Here is an 18011-nt window from a genome sequence, read left to right as displayed (position 1 = left end):
CTTTTTGATTCGTGGGCCACAATGGTTTCGAAAATTTGACAAAGTGGCCGGACCAGCAGCACATGGATGGAGTGTTTTGGTAACCTCACTTTGTCGGAGAAAAGAAATACATATAGTATATAGAGAAAATGTATGCTTTAATTTTAAATGAAAATGAACAAGCACATTACAATAAAATATCTGTCTTAGGGTGAGCAGGGAAAATCAAACATGAACAAGGTTAATTTATTTAATTTTTTCAAGTTCGGCGGGCCTGATTAAAACGTTCAATGGGCCGCATGTGGCCCCCAGGCCGTAGTTTGCTGTACAGGGTCGCGAGAGGGTGCTGGCGCCTATCCCAGCTGACTACGGGCAAAAGGCACACCCTGAACAGGTCGCAACGTCTGGCCTTGCTTAGTCCGTCATTTTTTTGTTTTTTAAACTTCTTGTCCCCTGTCCGATGTCCTAAAAATGGTCCCGACGAATGGATCGTTCCGTCCCAGGGACGAAGTGCCCATCTCTCTATCAATGCATCAAATCAAATCATGTACGTATATTGTGTTTACATGACCTTATCTCATAATTTGCAGTCCGTTTTCTTTAGAATTTAATAGGAAATTGACATCTTTTTAAAAAAAAAATATATATTTTTGGAAAATACAAAGTTGCTTTACACATCCTTAAAAACCAAGTGATGCACACAATTACTGTTTCTTAAAGCAATTTTATTGTATACAAAGAATCAAGTGACAAGTCTACAAAAAACATGACACACATTTATCACTTAATAAAAAAACATACCATCAAAACATTTGCTGAGAATTACCCACTTGTGAGCAAATCAATCAATCAATAACATGACATCTGTAGAGAGTGAGTGAGGCCATTTTGCAAAATGTGTGAGTGACCTGGATCCTGAGACTGCACCATATGGATCAACTGGTCAAGAGGCTGTTGAGGCCTAATCCCTGATGCCTCTTCTTGATTGGTCAATTTGAAAAAAATACTTCTAGAAGTGGCATTTATTTCAAAGGTTGTCCTTGCATCCTACCAGTGGTTCAAGCGTACTAATCAGCAAATATTTTTTTTTCTATCCCATCTATATAGGTACAGTTTTACTCTTTCTGCCCTGATGGCAGATGGCAGTCAGTGTTATGTTGTGCCATGCTCACGCCCTCCATTCTGCCAGTAGCCCATGTGAATTGACAGTGTGTGCGCACAGCAGTCATTAAGAATATGTGACATGACAGCTGGCAAAAAGAAAACAGCGCTAGAAATTTAACTGAAGTGAACTAGTCATGCACTCGACTGCTTTCATGTCCTGCTGCGGCCGAGATGATGCAATGATGGGACGGTCCAAAAATGGATGAACCACTCTGCATCCTGGCTGTGTTCCCAGTCTTATGGCAAAAAGCCAGATCTTGTTTTGCACTTTGAACCGTTTTAAGGTTTTAACGTCCCATTCCCAACAGATCAATATCCCCAAGATTAATTCATCAATTCAATGAAATGACAATAATCCACCAAGAGAATTCATACAAATCTACTCGTTTTATGAAATGTAGTTACTAGACATACTGTTTAGCATTCATGTCTTGGACCTTAAGGGGCGTGTCCTAATGAATGATGTCAGGAGCTAGCAAGTTAGTTCACTATGTCGTTAGTTGTTTCCATCAGCGGCTACTTTCGAGTGTTCACATTTTGGATTTGTGTTTAATCGTTTCTCCTTTTCAACACAAAGTAAAAAAAAAATCAATAAGCAACAAATTGCAATTCAAAAATGTGTACAGAGGGGCAGTCGTGGGACGGACTTTTTTTCTGGTATTATCACTTTTATCAGCCAATCGGCCAACCCTACACCCCTCAGACCACCCTCCCTGAAAAAATCAACAAATCAACAAAAGAAATCTCCCTTGTTAAACAAATACTTAAGCACAAAGTTTTGTAAAACAGTAAAATTCTCTACCTGTAATTCACATCTCTTCTTTTAAGTGTCAAAGTATCACAAGAGTTATTTTATTGATTTTTTAATTAATTAGCCAATTAATCCATCCATCCTTTACCGCTTTTCCTCACCGCGGGGGGTGCTGAAACCTATCCCAGCTATGTTCGGGCAGTAGGCAGGGTACACCTGGGACTGATTGCCAGCCAATTGCAGGGCACACATAGATGAACAACCATCCACACTCACACTCACACATGAGGACAATTTAGAGTGTCCAATCAACCTGCCATGCATGTTTATGGAATATGGGAGTACCTGGAGGAAAATGTACCTCAGATCGCTCCCACGTTCCAAAGCATTTGTTGAAGAGTCTAAATTATCCATCGGCGTGATTGTGTATGTAATTGTTTTTTTTGTCTGTACTGTATGTGCTCTGTGATCGACTGGCAACCCATGCTTGACTCTGAGCCAAAACTCAGTTGGGACGGGCTCCAGGTACCTGAAATTATAATTAGCGCTCGAGAAAATGAATGTAATTTATTCTTTAAGTTGGGTGGATGTGACACACATGGCCTGCATCCAGGCACCTTCATTATTGTCCTCTGAACAGTTTCCGCTCTTTCCCGTTAACATGGTGAACCAAACACAGTTAGAACCTTTCTTGGTTTCAAAGTTGTAGTTTCATCCTTTGAATTAGAGAATGTTCCTTTAAGAAAAAAAATACTTAGTAATAGCTTGTAAATGGATGGATGGATAAATATTTGGTCCATGAAGTGTCTGTCCACATATTGATAATATTGGACATCCAAAGTAAATCTTTGGCTATCAGTCTTTGTCTGAAAGTATGTATGAAACTTTCTCCGCCCGTGACCTGGTCAACTAAGGTCCGCAGACACTTTCAAACGAAGGCTGGACGACACTGTCTGAAACACCATCATGCCAAGGCACTATCATGTAGAAATAGCCACATCCCCAACCGCTGCGACACACCTGCTATCACGTCCAAGTCAAAAGGTAAGCAGCATTGAGTCACGTTCACTTCTGGTCGGCGGCACAAGGTACTTGATTGTTCGGGGAAGTTGTGCTTGCAGTGTTGATGATGTGGTCCGAGTGTTTTGTGATGTGTCCAAAAGCGACAAAGACAGTGGAGTGTATGAAGTGCTGCCTTCACAGGTGAAAAAGCTTTCGTTTTCATAATAGGAGCTTGCTTGCTTTTTTTCTCCAAATCAGTCACATAAGCCAGATTTGCCATCGGCCCAGCAGTGTACGGGGCGGGATATACTGTTGCTCACTTGCGCAAGACAAGACAAAAAACAGGATAACACATTCGGAAAACACTTTGAAACTGTAAATTGTAAAGCATTTCCCAAGTATTTTGGAAACTGAAAGAATGTTTAAGTGTGCGTATAGTGACATCATATACCAAACACATCCCCATGCAACCCAAGAGTGTAGTGTCTGGTAGAACTCTTTAAAGTAAAAGGTCTTATGAAATAGTCAGATCCAGTCAGTCTTCCAGAAGTAAATAAAAGAGAACATGTCGATTGTACAAAAGACATTGCAAAAAGAGGTTGAAAGTTTTCAGACAGTCAGACAAAAACCCGATTACCAGGATTGCGGGTGTGACGTTCATGTTATGGATCAGAGCCAGTCATTCAGCCTGCACCTGCTGCCGGCCCAAAGTGGTGCCAGCCATCAGACCCACACAGCTGTGTTGTAGTCAAACAAGGGATGCATTTTCCGGAGTCTACCCTCTGGTGGTCTCCGGTCTAAGTAAATCCCCGTGAACGGCTTCTCATGGAACTGCTGGAAGTTGTTTTGGCTCCTCGGATGCGACTCTTCTTTACCCTGCTGTCCGTTGGCCCAGAAAGGCAGGTAGAAGCTGCCTTTAGAGCTTTTTGGGGCCACTTTTTTCGGCCTCTTGACCAGGTCACCCTCTGAGATCTCCGGTACCATCCAGCCGGGCCTCTCCTTGAGAAGCTTGTCCCGGTCGGGACGCACGCCTCGGAGGAACTTCTTGAAGATGTTGGTCGTGAGCGAGAACTTCCTGCAGAGTTCCTGTGATCGGCTAAGGCGCAGCGGGTGAGCTGGGGTGTCTGGTCTGTCGCCGCCTCCAGGTGCCACCCTTGCCTCAGTCTTCTCTTCTTCCTCGACTCCTTCTTCTGGTTCAATCTCTGGCAAGTCAAGCCAATTGCCTACCAGGTCGGCAAAGACATTGTCACCAAGCACTAAGGGTTGGCGATTGCGGCTTCGGTTCATGAGTGACGAAGTCCAGTCCCCGGTGTCGTCCGTGCTGTCCTGAGAGTAGTCATTGTCCAGGGACGGACCTTCTCTGGAGAGGCTGTATAGGATGCCTGGCAGATCCACCGGCTGGTTGTGCTTCGAAGGCTGCACGTAGGGCTCGGGTGGAGGGTTCCCCACCGTGGGTCCATAGAAATCCACCTGCGGTGCTGCATAGCCCGACCATCTCCGCGGTGCAGCCTCCAGGTCTCTTTCATCGCCTCTCTCCATTTCCAGACTAGAACCAGACGAGGACATGGTGCCTTCGCTGTATCTGCTTTGTGACAATTCCATAGATGGCTCCGGACTTGGGCTAGGGTGGTTGGAAAAGCACAACCTTGGATCTGTTCCTGAAGCACTCATGAACATTGTGTTAGAAACTGTATTGTCCTGCACATGTCTCTGCCCTCGAGCGGACAGGTTGAGGTTGTCCAGAGCGGTCTGGACCTGAAGGAGCTTTAGTTCTTGGAGCGTGCCCATCATGGAATTCATCTGAGCGTGGAGGCCATCTCCTGCTTCTTTCATGGACATCTGTAATGCGAAGAAAGTGATGACAATCAAAACATGTTCACTTCAGGTTCACAGTGTCCAAACGTGGACTCACCAGCCGTTCCTCTTCTTAATCCAATTACGGCAGCATGAATTGACAGAATAAAACATGACAGCAGGTCTACGTGCTGTTTTGGCTGAACGTCCACACTGACCCATATGGCTCACATTCAAGAGTGAATCCAACCCATGACAGCTGCAAAACAGACCAGCTTTCCCCTTCACTCTCGTTAAGTGTTTGCTTACCATCATCAATATAATATCCATCCATCCATCTTCTGTACCGCTTCTCCTCACTAGGGTCGCGGGGGGTGCTGGAGCATATCCCAGCTATCTTCGGGCAGTAGGCGGGGGACACCCTGAACTGATTGCCAGCCAATTGCAGGGCACACAGAGACGAACAACCATCCGCACTCACACTCATACCTAGGGGCAATTTAGAGTTCAATCGGCCTGCCATGCATGTTTTTGGAATGTGGGAGGAAACCGGAGTACCCGGAGGAAACCCACACAAGCACGGGGAGAACATGCAAACTCCACACAGGATGGCCGTAGCCGGGATCGAACCCACGCCCGATGCTGTCTCTCACTGTGAGGCCATCGTGCTAACCAGTCACCCACCGTGCCGCGCTCATATATATAATACTATAAGAAATATAAAAATATATAAAAATGGCATGCATTTATTGCATATCAAAAATGAATTATTTATTTAATTAACAGCATATAAAAAGTAATATTGCATTTAAAAATACCACTTTTTAAACCTCATTTAAAGTGAGATGACATTTTAATTATTTTTTACCACTAAATTCCATAAGAAATAAATTGTTAATATAAGATGATCATTATCTTATATTCAAATGATGCTGTACAGGAGTGAAAGTCCAGGTCATTTATACAAAACAACATGAATTCACAAATAAAATGGTAAATTATAGAGTAAAAAATAGCTAAAATTCAACAGTAATATCTATTTACGTGTAATACTCAAATATAATCAATCAGGCTGCAGCACCCCGCGCGACCCACGTGAGGCAAAGCGAACCGCATTGTGGATGGATGATTTGATGATGTCTTTTTGTGTCTCTACTGCCAGAACCATAGAAACTTCAACTCTGTCTATTGTGGTCTCAGTAATTGATCTTATTTTTTCCGCTAGAATTGTCCACAAAAAAAAATTCAATCCTTCCACTATCTTCCACCATGTTCAAATATATTTATTTATTGAAAACATTTTAAAATAATATTTTTATGCATTATTATTTTTGACATATTTTAAAACAACAATGTATTATCTTTATTATTATTTATTATAATTATTCATTGTAGCAGTAGTATTGTTGTTGGCCATATTAGTAATGATAGACCAGTTGAAAGTAGTAGTAGGATGGAGATGGCCGCTCCACATAGTTTCATGTTATCCTAAAGAAAGTGCATGGAGGATTTTCATAGAATCTACTTATATAATCCGTTTGTGCTGAAAAATTAAATCAGGACACTCCAGGTTGTTTTTCACGCCTTTTTTTCTGCTGCTGCCGCTTCAGCAGTCATACTCTTGTCATCTTCCTCCTCTTTGATTTTGCCTCTCATCTGTTCTCGAAGCTGAGTCATGTGACCCAACAAAACCTCACTCGAAGGCACACAGACAGACAAAACGCCTCGGTGGCCAAGTTCTGAATCATTTGCCCTCTTTGGCCCACTTTGTGAATCACCGTCTTCATCCAAGAACATTTGATGGCTATTTTACATGCTATACACAAGCATGCATGAACTTGAAAAACTACCAACTACTCAAGAAGGTTGTCAAACCAAAATATTTTATACAGTATTGAATTTCAGATCTTTTTTCATTCACCTTTGCAATAGACATTTCCTCAAAATGTTGCTAGTGAAACTGGAACAAGGAGCTATTTTTTTTCTCACTTTTAAGTTGTGGGGGGGAGCGGACACTTTGTTTCACCCACATTAGATAATTTAGGCAAAAAAGCTTGGCCATTTAGCATCACCCGACTGTCGAATATATGAGATCCAATTGGGGCGCATTCAAGCCAATTTCCAATTCCTCCAAGTATGAATCCTGGATTTCACCCAAATTGACTGCTTCAAATAAAAATGGCTAACTTCCTCTTCAACGAGAGACCCTCCCCAGACAGCTATTCATTCATCAGAAGAACACTAACAAGCTGCAAATCCAATATTTCTAATACTAAACAACAAAATAACTATGAAACACAATTCAAGTCACCCTCTTACCGTCTATGAAGTCAGTCTGTCACAGTCATCTCAGAAATTCACCAACCTAAGTGGCCCTCATGTGTATGGATGTATATATGTAGCAGTCTTGCATGGGGGCAACCAATCAGAACTGCAAGTCTAGACTAATCCCCAAACTGTTAAAAAAGGGGGGGGGGTCACTCAGGCGGAAACGGAGTGACAGTGAGAGTCAGTTGGCTGGGATTGTGGGGGATCTCGGCCATATGTTTAGATGTTGATGAGAGTCCATGGTTTCAATTATAAATGTTTACATATGGAAGATTGAAGCGTCTGTGAAACAGCGGCAGATTGTGATATGTGACTGTGATCACCACCACACACACACACACACACACACACCCCAAAATACACACCCTGCCCCTTCACACCCCCCGAGTTCGTAAGGAAATCTGGAAGCACCGTGAGAGGAGGACACGTTGTGTAATGTCTGCAATGTGGGAAAAACCACAAATGTGATGCACAAGAAGATGTCTACATTATAGGCATGAGAACAGATCTAATTGCAAAAACAAAATGTAATGTCAAAATCTTGACTGTTATAAGGTTTAAAATGCTAAAAAAAAATTGAACAACTATTTTTAGCAAAAAGCTAATTAATAAATGCTCTGAAAAAGACTTTAAAATGTGCATACAATTCTTATTTTTCTAAATAATGAAACCTATTTAAATTGAACGAAATTAAAATTGCAACTAGAATTAATCCAACAATTTTTATTGCAAAAGTATCAAAACAATTAAAAAAATTAATATTTTTTGTTGAATTAAAAAGGTTAGAACATGAAAGGTTTTATAAAATTCAATCACTTAAAACTATTAATACAAAATGTCATGAACATTTTCAATTAAAAAAAAATTGAATGCTATAATAAAAGCACATTTAAAATAGATTTTTAACATTATTTGTAAAATCAACAAAATTATATAAATAGGCAGTCACATTGAAATGACGCTTTAAACGTTTTTGCCTTTCACACACATTTATCTCCAAATATTGGGAAACAAAACTGTAAACTTTATTTTTTTTTTTACAATAACATTTATTTGTTTTATTTATATAATATTCTCACATGCTAACGTTTGAACTACATCATGCACCATTGACTTGTAACCTTCAGATCATGAAATGAGGCGCGATTGAGTCATAACAGATATTGGTGGAAGGCCAACATTTTTTTTTTTTTTTAGTTTTTCAGAGTCGACATTAATAATTCATATTCCACCACACACTCAAGCCCCATTATTCCACATGTTAGCTGACTCGCGGATGTAGCGCGTGGTCCAAATATGTCAGCCTCTTCAACCTTGAACCGCCTGGCTTTTATTTGCTTTAAAAAGACTTAAAAGTGAAGCGCAGATGTTTTCGTCTCTTTTAAAAGGCGCCAACAGCGAGAGAATCTCATTAAGGAACATCCGTCCAGTCCGATTAATTTCTTTACATTGTTGTGAATAAAAATATAATCGATTAATTTAATCGATTGTATGTGCCATTCTATTATTTTCTTTGGAAAACTGTCGTCAATAAATTGATTGTTAATATGTGTGGAATTGATAATTGAGTAATCATAATTTTGTGTTTCCTTGGCTTTGCCATCTAAAGAAGACAAGAGTCCAAACACAGTCCCTACTTACACGTCCACTGCGATCGAGTCAGTTAAATGATTTCCGCTCCTCTGTAATTCGGTAAAAAAAATATACGCAAAAAAATTAGCTGTAGCCTCAGACAGAGCGAATAACAAAGAACTGCCCAAGAAATACAGCAAGATGTCCACAGATGAGGAAGTTGAAACAGCCATGCAAAGACACACAGCTTGGATCCGCACCTGATCAGAGGTAGAGGCCAGGAGAATAAACATCATGTTCCCTCCAAAAACCCAACTAAGGTCTACACTCAGTAGCAAGGTTGCAAGACCGAAGCAGAGCCACCCAAGGCTGAGACAGAGAAGAGAGAAGAGAAGGTCAATTTAAGTTCATCTGTAAGATTACAGCATATTTATGTTCATCTTTTATTTTTACCATCGCAAGATGAATTCCGAATCTCAACACTGTTCTGTTCTTTTGCTTTTTATTGGCCTTTGTAGTTTAGATTGGAACGGCCAACTCAAAACCAGTTGCACTGGTGAATAGCAAATGTGGCATATTCAAAGATGTTCTATCCCTGCTACAGATCCGCATCTGCCTGAACCCACTCACACAGATCCTATTCGGGATAGGTTGAGGGTACCGTTTGAAGAGTGGATGAACGATCAAACTCCTCCTCTACTTGGATGACATCAAGCTTTATGCTATGAATGAGTGCGACATTGTCTCCCTGATTCCTCTCACAAGGATATACAGAAATGACATCGGAATGTCATTCAGACTAGATATGTGTGGGTGAATGATATCTAGGCATGGAAAGATAATCACAACCGAAAGACTTGAACAACCTGAGAGCAATATAGCAGGTGTGCAGGATAACTACAAATACCTTGGAATTCCATAGGGAAGTAGCAATCATGAGGAGGCAGCTTGGAGAGCGGCCATGACCAAATACCGCAGGAGGGTGAGTTAAATCCTAATAGTCAGCTGAAAAGCAAGAATAAAATCCAGGCCATTAACACATATGCCTAGCCAGTAAATAGATACCCAGCTGGCATAATTCCCTGGCCAATGGAAGAGATGCAAGCCACTGATATCAAAACCGGAAAGGTTCTTACAATGCACGGAGGGGTCCACCCCAAGTCTAGCAACCTGAGGCAGTACACAAAGTGTAAAGAGGGGGTAAAATGAGCGTCCAGGGCACGATCAAGGAGGAAATAACAGGCCTCGAAGAATACATAAAGATGATGACCCCCATGGGCGACCTGCTCAGTGAATGCCTCAGGCAACAGAAGCCCAGTAAGAAGGAGCCAGATGGACGGTCATTGGAAGACAAGCCCCTGCATGGCAGGTACCACCATTAAAGGATCACAATTTCATCAGCAAGAGTTTAAATTAAAGCCTCAACTCTGTAGATTATTATTTTTTTTTAATGCAGTTAATTGTTTTGACTGAGTGAACTCAGTTTTATTTACTTAAAAAATAATGTGCATTCTTTGCAAAGCCAAATTCAAGTACTGTACCAAATTAGCTGTACATCTTTCGTACATCATCTCACCCAAAAAAAATCACCCTTCTCAAATTACAACTGGGCCTTGTGGGCAGAACTAAATGTACTGTATAATTTTTTTTAATACTATAAGAAAAAATGCCTGTAAAGTTATTAGAACACTGTTTAAATTAAAATATACTTTATATTTTGTGGTTTTATATTAGTTCCAATATATCACTCAAGTAAATATACAAGCTTCAGAGAAAAATAGTAGTTGCAAATATGATAAAATAAAATTAATTACGTAATTTTTTTGCGATTAGTTAAAATGACATTACGGTACAGTGTATATATATATATATATATATATATATATATATATATATTAGGGCTGGGCAATATGACCTAAAATCAATATCGCGATAAATTGGGCAATTTTACCTCGATAACGATAAATGCACGATAAATTCCCCCTGAGGACCAAAATCAAAATAAATGCAGAAAATGCATATTAACTGCTTTTTTTTATTGACCAACTGGTACTCATTACTTTCAATGAAAAATAGAAGTACAAAAATCATTTGAATAAACATTCAAAATAGCTTGCTTTGCATGACTTGAACAATGTCACAAAGAACAGGAAAAAAAGGGTACCTCTCACAAAATCTTTTCCTGCAAATAGATTGTGCCGAGATGGTGTAATGCCATTTGCAAATGCTTAGATTTGTGTAAAGGTATCTTGTAAACATTATAAATAATGCCATGTGCAAAGGCACTAGTCGCCTGTAAACAAAATGCTAAATAAAATGAAAAAAAAAAATCAATGGAATGCCAGTGCCAAACAAACGCGTGTGCTTCATCAGTAAAATGTGCCGTCTCGAGTACTCCGGTGCGCAGTCGCCACTTGTCGTCTATGTACTGCACATTTCAGGCTCAAACAGGGATGCATGTTGCGACTCGACCACAAGTCGGATGTGGATGCAAAATGCTCGACATGTCTCCGCTCCCGTCCCGATGTTGTCCATATCGGGAAGTGCTGTTTGCGGCAAATATTTTCGTACCTCTTGTCGGCTACGTTCCTGAGGCGTTTAAATCCTGTGCGCTCCACTGTAACTTCAGGAGCTCTATCTTTAGCTATGTGCTAGGCTATCCCGTCCACCACTGAGACGTTCTCTCGTATGGTTTCGCCTCCGTTAGTGGGCTGTTGTCACTTGTCCAACCTTGCTTCTCACTTTGAACTTTTAGCACAAGCTCCAAGTCAACAGCATGGTTGTGTTGTGGGTGGTGAAAAAGAAAAGGTTGGACGCGCTGTTTCAGGTGCTTACGACGCACTTTGTAGTTCATGTTCTTTTGCGCAAACATCGTGTTTATGGAACCCAAAACATTTCCAAACGACAGATGTCGAATTTCTTTTTGGGACAAGCGCGACAAGACCAATTTCAACTAACGTTACTTCGTCTTTAGCCGTGTCAGCCGCTTCTGAATTTGAATCGCCAGCTACGAACGCGTCTTGTGTTTACATTCTTCTACAGCGCCTGAGTCACGTGACTACATGCGCTGGAGCAGACTTAAAGAGGCATGAACATTGCCGCAGACAGAAAAGACTTTCCTTTTTCATTTTTTTTTTAGACACCGAATTTACCGACATGGGCAAAATGATGTCGGTCATTCTAATAAATTTCGGTAACGGTAAATTTTCGGTTAATCGCCCAGCCCTAATATATATATATATATATATATATATACACATATATACACACACATACACACCCACAGACACCCACAAATGCCTCTTCTATGGCTCTAGCATGAGAAGATTGTTGTTTGTTTGGTGGGTTGGGGGGTCTTTATAACTTTGAGGTTATCGGACTCCTTCCTGCTCCTCCAGCCCGCTCATTAAAAATGAATGGTTCTGTGTGTTTGTGTTTGTGTGTGTGTGCGTGTGTGTGTGTCAAGGGCACAGAAATGGAAGCGTCTGTTGGGCACGTACACAGAGGTCTCTCTATATATATGGGGGGGAGGTCAACATCAACAGGCTAATAAAACTGTGAAGCAAATAACAGCAACGGTCCTGTCTTTAACAAGTGAAGCTTGTTTAAGGCTTTCTGGTGACAGCCATACAGATAAACATGAAACGAACCTTCTATGTGTCCATGTTTTTGACCCTGATAAATGCTGAGCCCAACAGTTTCACTTAGCCATATCAAATGTGGAAGTCATGTTTGTCACGAGTGTGTGTTCATCTTCAACTTATCTGGAGCAGGGTCACAGGAGGGTTGCTGGAGCCCAGCCCCGCTGACTTTGGGCGAAAGGTGGCCGATACCCTGAACTGGTTGCCAGCCAGTCACAGGGCACACACAGGCACAAGTGAGACAGGTATATCTGTTTGTCGTGAGTAGATCTAACAAAACATCTCAAAAACTATGCTTGAAAAGACAGGGGAAGTCTTTCATTTTGGTTTGAAGCAACCGTTTTAGGGCCATTTTCCGAGGTCCTTCAAATGTGAACCTATCCTTCGAGATTGTTTTAAAAATTCAGCCCCCAAAGCCAGTTTCATAAAATTTGGCAAGCATGTCTATCATGAGTAGCCCTCCCAAAAATTACATAAAACCTAAAAGGCAAAGTCAGCTGTTTTGGTTTGAGGCAACCGTTTTATGGTCATTTTCAATGGTGAACTTGACTATGAGATTCTTTGGAAAAGCCTGAAATGACATTTTCGGTATAAGTAGACCCAAGTTAACCAGTCTCAAAAACCTATTCCTGAAAATACAAAAGAAAGACCATTTGGTTCAAAACAGCCACTCTTATGACATTTTGGCCTTTTCCAAAGGTCCGTCAACAACAAATGTTTTCAAGGGTAAATTACACAAGCAACTGCTTCAGTTTCAATTTCTTTCGCATTTCATTTAAAAAATTTATCAATTCTAGGATTTGTGTCAACCCTGCAAAGTCATGTTTCACAAGTGGGATGACCAAGACCAATAAAATAAATAAATAAAACAACCTTACTGTATTCACGCCGAAAAGGACCGGATGATTGGTGTGCCGCGAAACTGGTGCGAAGAACACTTTTGCAGCAAGACTCACACGCACGCGCAATTTACGCGTTTGTCTTTCCTGACTGAATCATGATGACTTTTATAATAACAACCATCTAAAGCACACCGACCTCATCGCCTGCGATATCACATGAAAGGTAACCTTAATGACTGCACGCTGCATGTGCATGTCATTGCTCTTCCACTCGAGTCCTGTAGGGGACGGTACGTATTGCGGAAATCATGTAATTGTCCTCAGATTTGGGGTTGAAATTGGTGATGGTTATGTTGGCAAATCAAGTCATGACCATTCTTGAAGGGCAATCCATGTTTGGTAGATAAGCACAAGAATGATGAAATACAAATGCCGCTTTTCTGTTGCCTCCTTCATTATTTGGAAAATAATGTTCACACTAACTGTAATGAGGAATGTAGTTTTTAACTCATCTATTTTCCAGTACTTATAAAAGGCAGGGATTCTCAAAGTGTGATATGTGAACCACAAGTGGGTTGCCTTCATTTCTACCGGTAAAAAAAAAAAAATAATAATAATAATTTCTCAAGTTCAGTTTGTATTTAAAATGAAGTGCAATACATTTGGAGTTAATCTTAAGAGCTGTCGGTTTTTACAATGTATTGTAATGTATTATGTGCAATACATTTTCATGGATCCAAAAATACAGTTTTGTAGGAATAAAACCTGTCTCAATTTTCATGAGCACCCTATTCAGTACTAAATTCCATTGAACTCTCTTATTTATTTATCTAATTTATATTTGTCTGTATTATTGTTGTATTGCACTGGAGAGGGGAGCCCTCTAATCTCGTTGCACACTTGAGTACAATGACAATAAAGGGATTTCTAATTTCTAATTTCTAAATTCAATATTGCCATATTGCTAGAGATATCTTATGTTGATATCTTGCCTTCACAATCACGGCACTGTGCTGATCTTTGCTGAACTGCAATTTCAATGCGAACAGTTCAGTGTTAGACTCCTGTGACATATTTTTCAAATGTATTCAGGAACAAGAGCATGACGCTGCCAGAAAGAAGCATCCCACTCTCACTCGGAAATCCCACTCTACTCTTGACTGCACAAGTTGACACTTGAAGGGGTCAGCAGCGCAGCTTCTAAGTTCAAGGGTCAAATGGGGCAGCGTGACCTGCATCACCCCGCTAAGACTTGACACCAAAGCCCCTTACTACCTCTCATCACATAGCAAGTTTTCACACTTTCATAACAGGTTGGCATTCAGGCCGCCTCATCGTCCTTTCTGGGGGTCACTTTATGGTCGCACCGATTAGCAAGCTATTTGTTGGAGCGAGAACCTTACTGAGTTTGAATTGATTTTTCTAAATTGTATGTGACACCAGATGGTTGAAATAGACATGCACTACATCTATTTTCTACAGTTCTTTTCTTTACTTGGGTCAAAATAGGAACTGAGCTTTTCCCAGCTGACTTTTGGTGAGCGAACCGAGATCCAGCTTGGACTGGTCACCAGTCAATCACAGGGCACCAATGACCAACATTAAAATACGGTAGCATTCTAGTCGTAGGTACAAGTGTTCATGAAAATAATATTTCACTGTATCATTATGATTAGTCTCCCCAGGAATCTGCAGAGAAAAAGTGTTGATTTCACGGAGAAGAATCCTGATTCTGACAAAAGCAAATCCTGAACCCCCGGCTTGAAAGTTTATATTAAAAAAAAATGACCACTTGTGAAGCAAATTAATGTACTAATATAGTAATAATTATTTTCGGAAATTATCTGCAAAAAATAAAACACTGTTGAACATTGTGGCTATAAAATAATCAACATCACTATTCTCTTTGTTTTTCATGGGCATATTTATTTACCGGTAATCATAATCACAATAATAATAATAATAATAATACAATTTATTTTATTACTTATTAAATCCAAAACATTTCACCAACTCAGCTATTACATGACGTCATCTTTACTAGACATGACATTTACATGACGCCATCTTTTTTTAACGGACGTCTTGATGAATTGAACTAAGAGAAAAGCTTCGCCTCGTATTCACACTAACATTAACGCCTATGGACAATTTAAGAGTCCTAAGTTATTCCAGTTAGGTTTTGGCGAGAGGATTGGTGAGAGCGAGTGTGGGCGCAAAATGATGAATCAGCACGTTGTCGAATGTCCGTGACTACGTGTACAGTTTGTTCGTAGCATGGGAAGAGTGACAACATTGGATGTTCTGGTCTTAAATAGAACAATAACAACAACTAAATAAAGAAATGATGTCACGTGTGTGAATGAACTAAATTATATTTTGAATATTTGAAAAAAAAAATTCAAATCATTATAAAAATATTTCTACTAATAGTTTTAAACCAGTTTATTACGTAACATACATCTATTCTATACAGAAACAAATTGAATTAATATGCTTCATTATGTATCATCATCATATAAAGTTAATCGACTGTCCACCACAACCCTACCGATAAACTAAATACAAAAGCCTAAAATGTTTATATAAAATATATATTATTACACATTAATCAAAATAATTCGAGACACAATTACATTGTGTACATATTATACACTGTATTATTTTAAACTAAATGATTTTTGAAGAATGGATTGATACCTCTTAATTGGTTAATTGGTCAAACCATCAAAGTGTCTATATTTAATTTATTTGATTTAAAAAATTGAGTAAAAAATACAGCACGAGAAAATAGGAATAAATATAAGTGAATGTTTTACAAAATACAGTAACACACAAAAATAACATATTTATATCCATTTGAGTAAACGTGGCATTAATAAAGTGTGGACTTCAATTTACTTTGGAAGTCACGCACGCGCGCGCGCGCACCCATACAAGACGTGGGTCATGGCAGTACAAACACGTGTTGGTCAAATATTACATCTCTGTTGACCTGACTAAACATTTATGAAATCATTCCTGTTTTGAATTATTGCCATTTAATGCGTCACTTGCTCAAACACGCAAGTCGATCTTAAAAGGAAAAGGACAACACATACCAGCTCCTGCTTCAATCTACGCAGACAAACATCCATGCTCTTTTTCTTTGACATCTCGTGTTGAAGAGATTAAAAAAAAAACACGCAAAATGTCATGCAACGCGTCGCATGGTCCCCGTGAAAGACCGAGAGGGTCTTTGCTCTGATGCAGCAGCGTGGGGAGACCAAAAAAAAAGACAAGTCTGTGAAGCCAAAGGAGTCAAGCACCGAGTGACGAAACGAAATGTGTGTGCGTGCTCCGAGGTTGCTTATCCAATCCTGAGCCAGCCTCGTGAGCGTGGAATTGTGTTCATATGAGTAACCATGAGGGAAAATGAATGAATTAAACGTAGGGAAGCATGTGTGTATTTTCCGTTATATTAAAGTCACGTTAATAACATGAATGCATAAATCAATTCTTATTGCCAAAGTCTGATTTTTGCAGGAAACGACTCTCCAAAGTCCAATGCAGATGTTACACAAATGCCCACTGTCAAAGACAAAAGATATTCGGCAGTTACGTTAGCGTGACGATGCGTGCGTGTGTGGGTGTGTTGTATATATATCACTATTGATATTGCAATATTTTACATGTACCTAAAGAAATTACATTTTCATTACCCAATGAATCCGGAGTACCCGGAGAAAACCCACACAGGCACGGAGAGAACATGCAAACTTTAGACAGAATCGAACCCTGCACCTCGGAACTGTGAGGCCCAGTCATGCTAACCAGTTTTCCAACGTGCTGCCCTGTTCTTACCTAATTGTAATATCTTAGATATGTATATTTCTCAAGTTATTTAGTGTTAATAATAATGATCTTACACATTTTAGCGCATCTTTGGGATATGCATATATCACACAGGCCATTGTCGCGATGCATAAATATATATATATATATATATAACTGTCACACTAGTTCTTATTATGACAGTGTTGAATAAGAATGATCCGGCCTGCAGCTGCTGTTGGTGCGTGCTCTCGCTTCCGCTCAGCTGTCACAACACAAAGAGGGCAGGAAACACACAAATATACTCGCATACACACACGCATACAAACACAACTGCCGTTGACAAATATGAAGACCAAAAAACAACTAACTACAAGTTAGTTGGCAGCATCCACAGCATTTGTATTCTTGGTTTCCATATATGCACAAACGGCAAAAATTTAGGATTTGAATCTCAGCTCTGGTCTTCCCGTGTGGAGTTTGTCTGCTGGAAAACATCGTGATTTGTCCAGGGTGGACCACACTCCAGATAAGTACGTGCTCCCAATCTTTGTTGTGTATACAGAATATGTTCCTCTTTTGACAGTAGTCTCACCTCTAGTGCACATCATTGGGCGCGACTATTTACACTATCATTGCAAGATGTACACCACATAGTATACAGTAGAATAAAAGATGTCAAAATGCAACAGCAGTGTGGTCAATGTACACTTTTTAAACACTCTTGGCCAAAAAGAGAGGCAAAAGTCGCGTGTGAAGAGTGCATGTGAGTCAATTAAGTGTGACTTCATCCATATCGTCGTGCCTCAGACAACGAATGATGTTGTTCAAATGATGCATCGCATGCAGAAATGACAAATCATCAGGACAATAACAACTTGAAAAAAAAGAACAAATTGCTCTGTGTGTTTTTTTTTTTTTTTTGCATTTTGCGTTTACATTGCGTCATCTGGATCAGATCTGGATTACATTTTTTTTTCAATTAGAAATTTCATCAATTCCATCCATTCAAAAGCGCTTAACCTGATTTGGGTTGCAGGTGAGCTGGACCCTATCTCAGTAAGGTGGGTCAGAGAAGCGGCGGGGCACATCCTGGACACCTCGCCAATCAATTGCAGGACACAT

The 18011-nt window shown here is 40.0% G+C and overlaps 1 protein-coding gene across 3 annotated transcripts; it reads right to left on the bottom strand.

The window, feature by feature from the left end:
- Nucleotides 1-687: 687 nt before the first annotated feature.
- Nucleotides 688-16379, bottom strand: inka2 (inka box actin regulator 2). Of its 3 annotated transcripts, none has more exons than XM_088309927.1 (2): nucleotides 16175-16379; nucleotides 688-4735 (listed from the first exon to the last, which is right to left on the bottom strand). In XM_088309927.1, exons 1-2 carry the CDS (start codon nucleotides 16226-16228, stop codon nucleotides 3620-3622), a joined length of 1170 nt encoding a protein of 389 aa, XP_088166053.1. In that variant the 5' UTR covers nucleotides 16229-16379; the 3' UTR covers nucleotides 688-3619. The 3 variants fall into 3 exon arrangements, with proteins under 3 accessions (XP_088166053.1, XP_088166055.1, XP_088166056.1); XM_088309929.1 differs by lacking the exon at nucleotides 16175-16379 and adding an exon at nucleotides 7010-7344; XM_088309930.1 differs by lacking the exon at nucleotides 16175-16379 and adding an exon at nucleotides 4809-6996.
- Between the last annotated feature and the right edge of the window lie 1632 nt (nucleotides 16380-18011).

The sequence above is a fragment of the Idiotropiscis lumnitzeri genome, chromosome 11 (genome assembly GCF_059441095.1).
Source record: "Idiotropiscis lumnitzeri isolate Australia: NSW breed Sydney's pygmy pipehorse chromosome 11, RoL_Ilum_1.0, whole genome shotgun sequence".
NCBI lineage: Eukaryota > Metazoa > Chordata > Actinopteri > Syngnathiformes > Syngnathidae > Idiotropiscis > Idiotropiscis lumnitzeri.
The sequence above is the reverse complement of the archived record's forward strand: the minus strand, read 5'-3'. Positions and strand labels throughout refer to the sequence as shown.

Coding starts and splice junctions, on each gene's coding strand:
- inka2 (XM_088309927.1), bottom strand. CDS start 16,228: ATGTCAAAGAAAAAGAGCATGGATGTTTGTCTGCGTAGATTGAAGCAG. Junction 4,736..16,174: donor GTAGATTGAAGCAGGAGCTG/GTATGTGTTGTC, acceptor TTCGCATTACAG/ATGTCCATGAAAGAAGCAGG.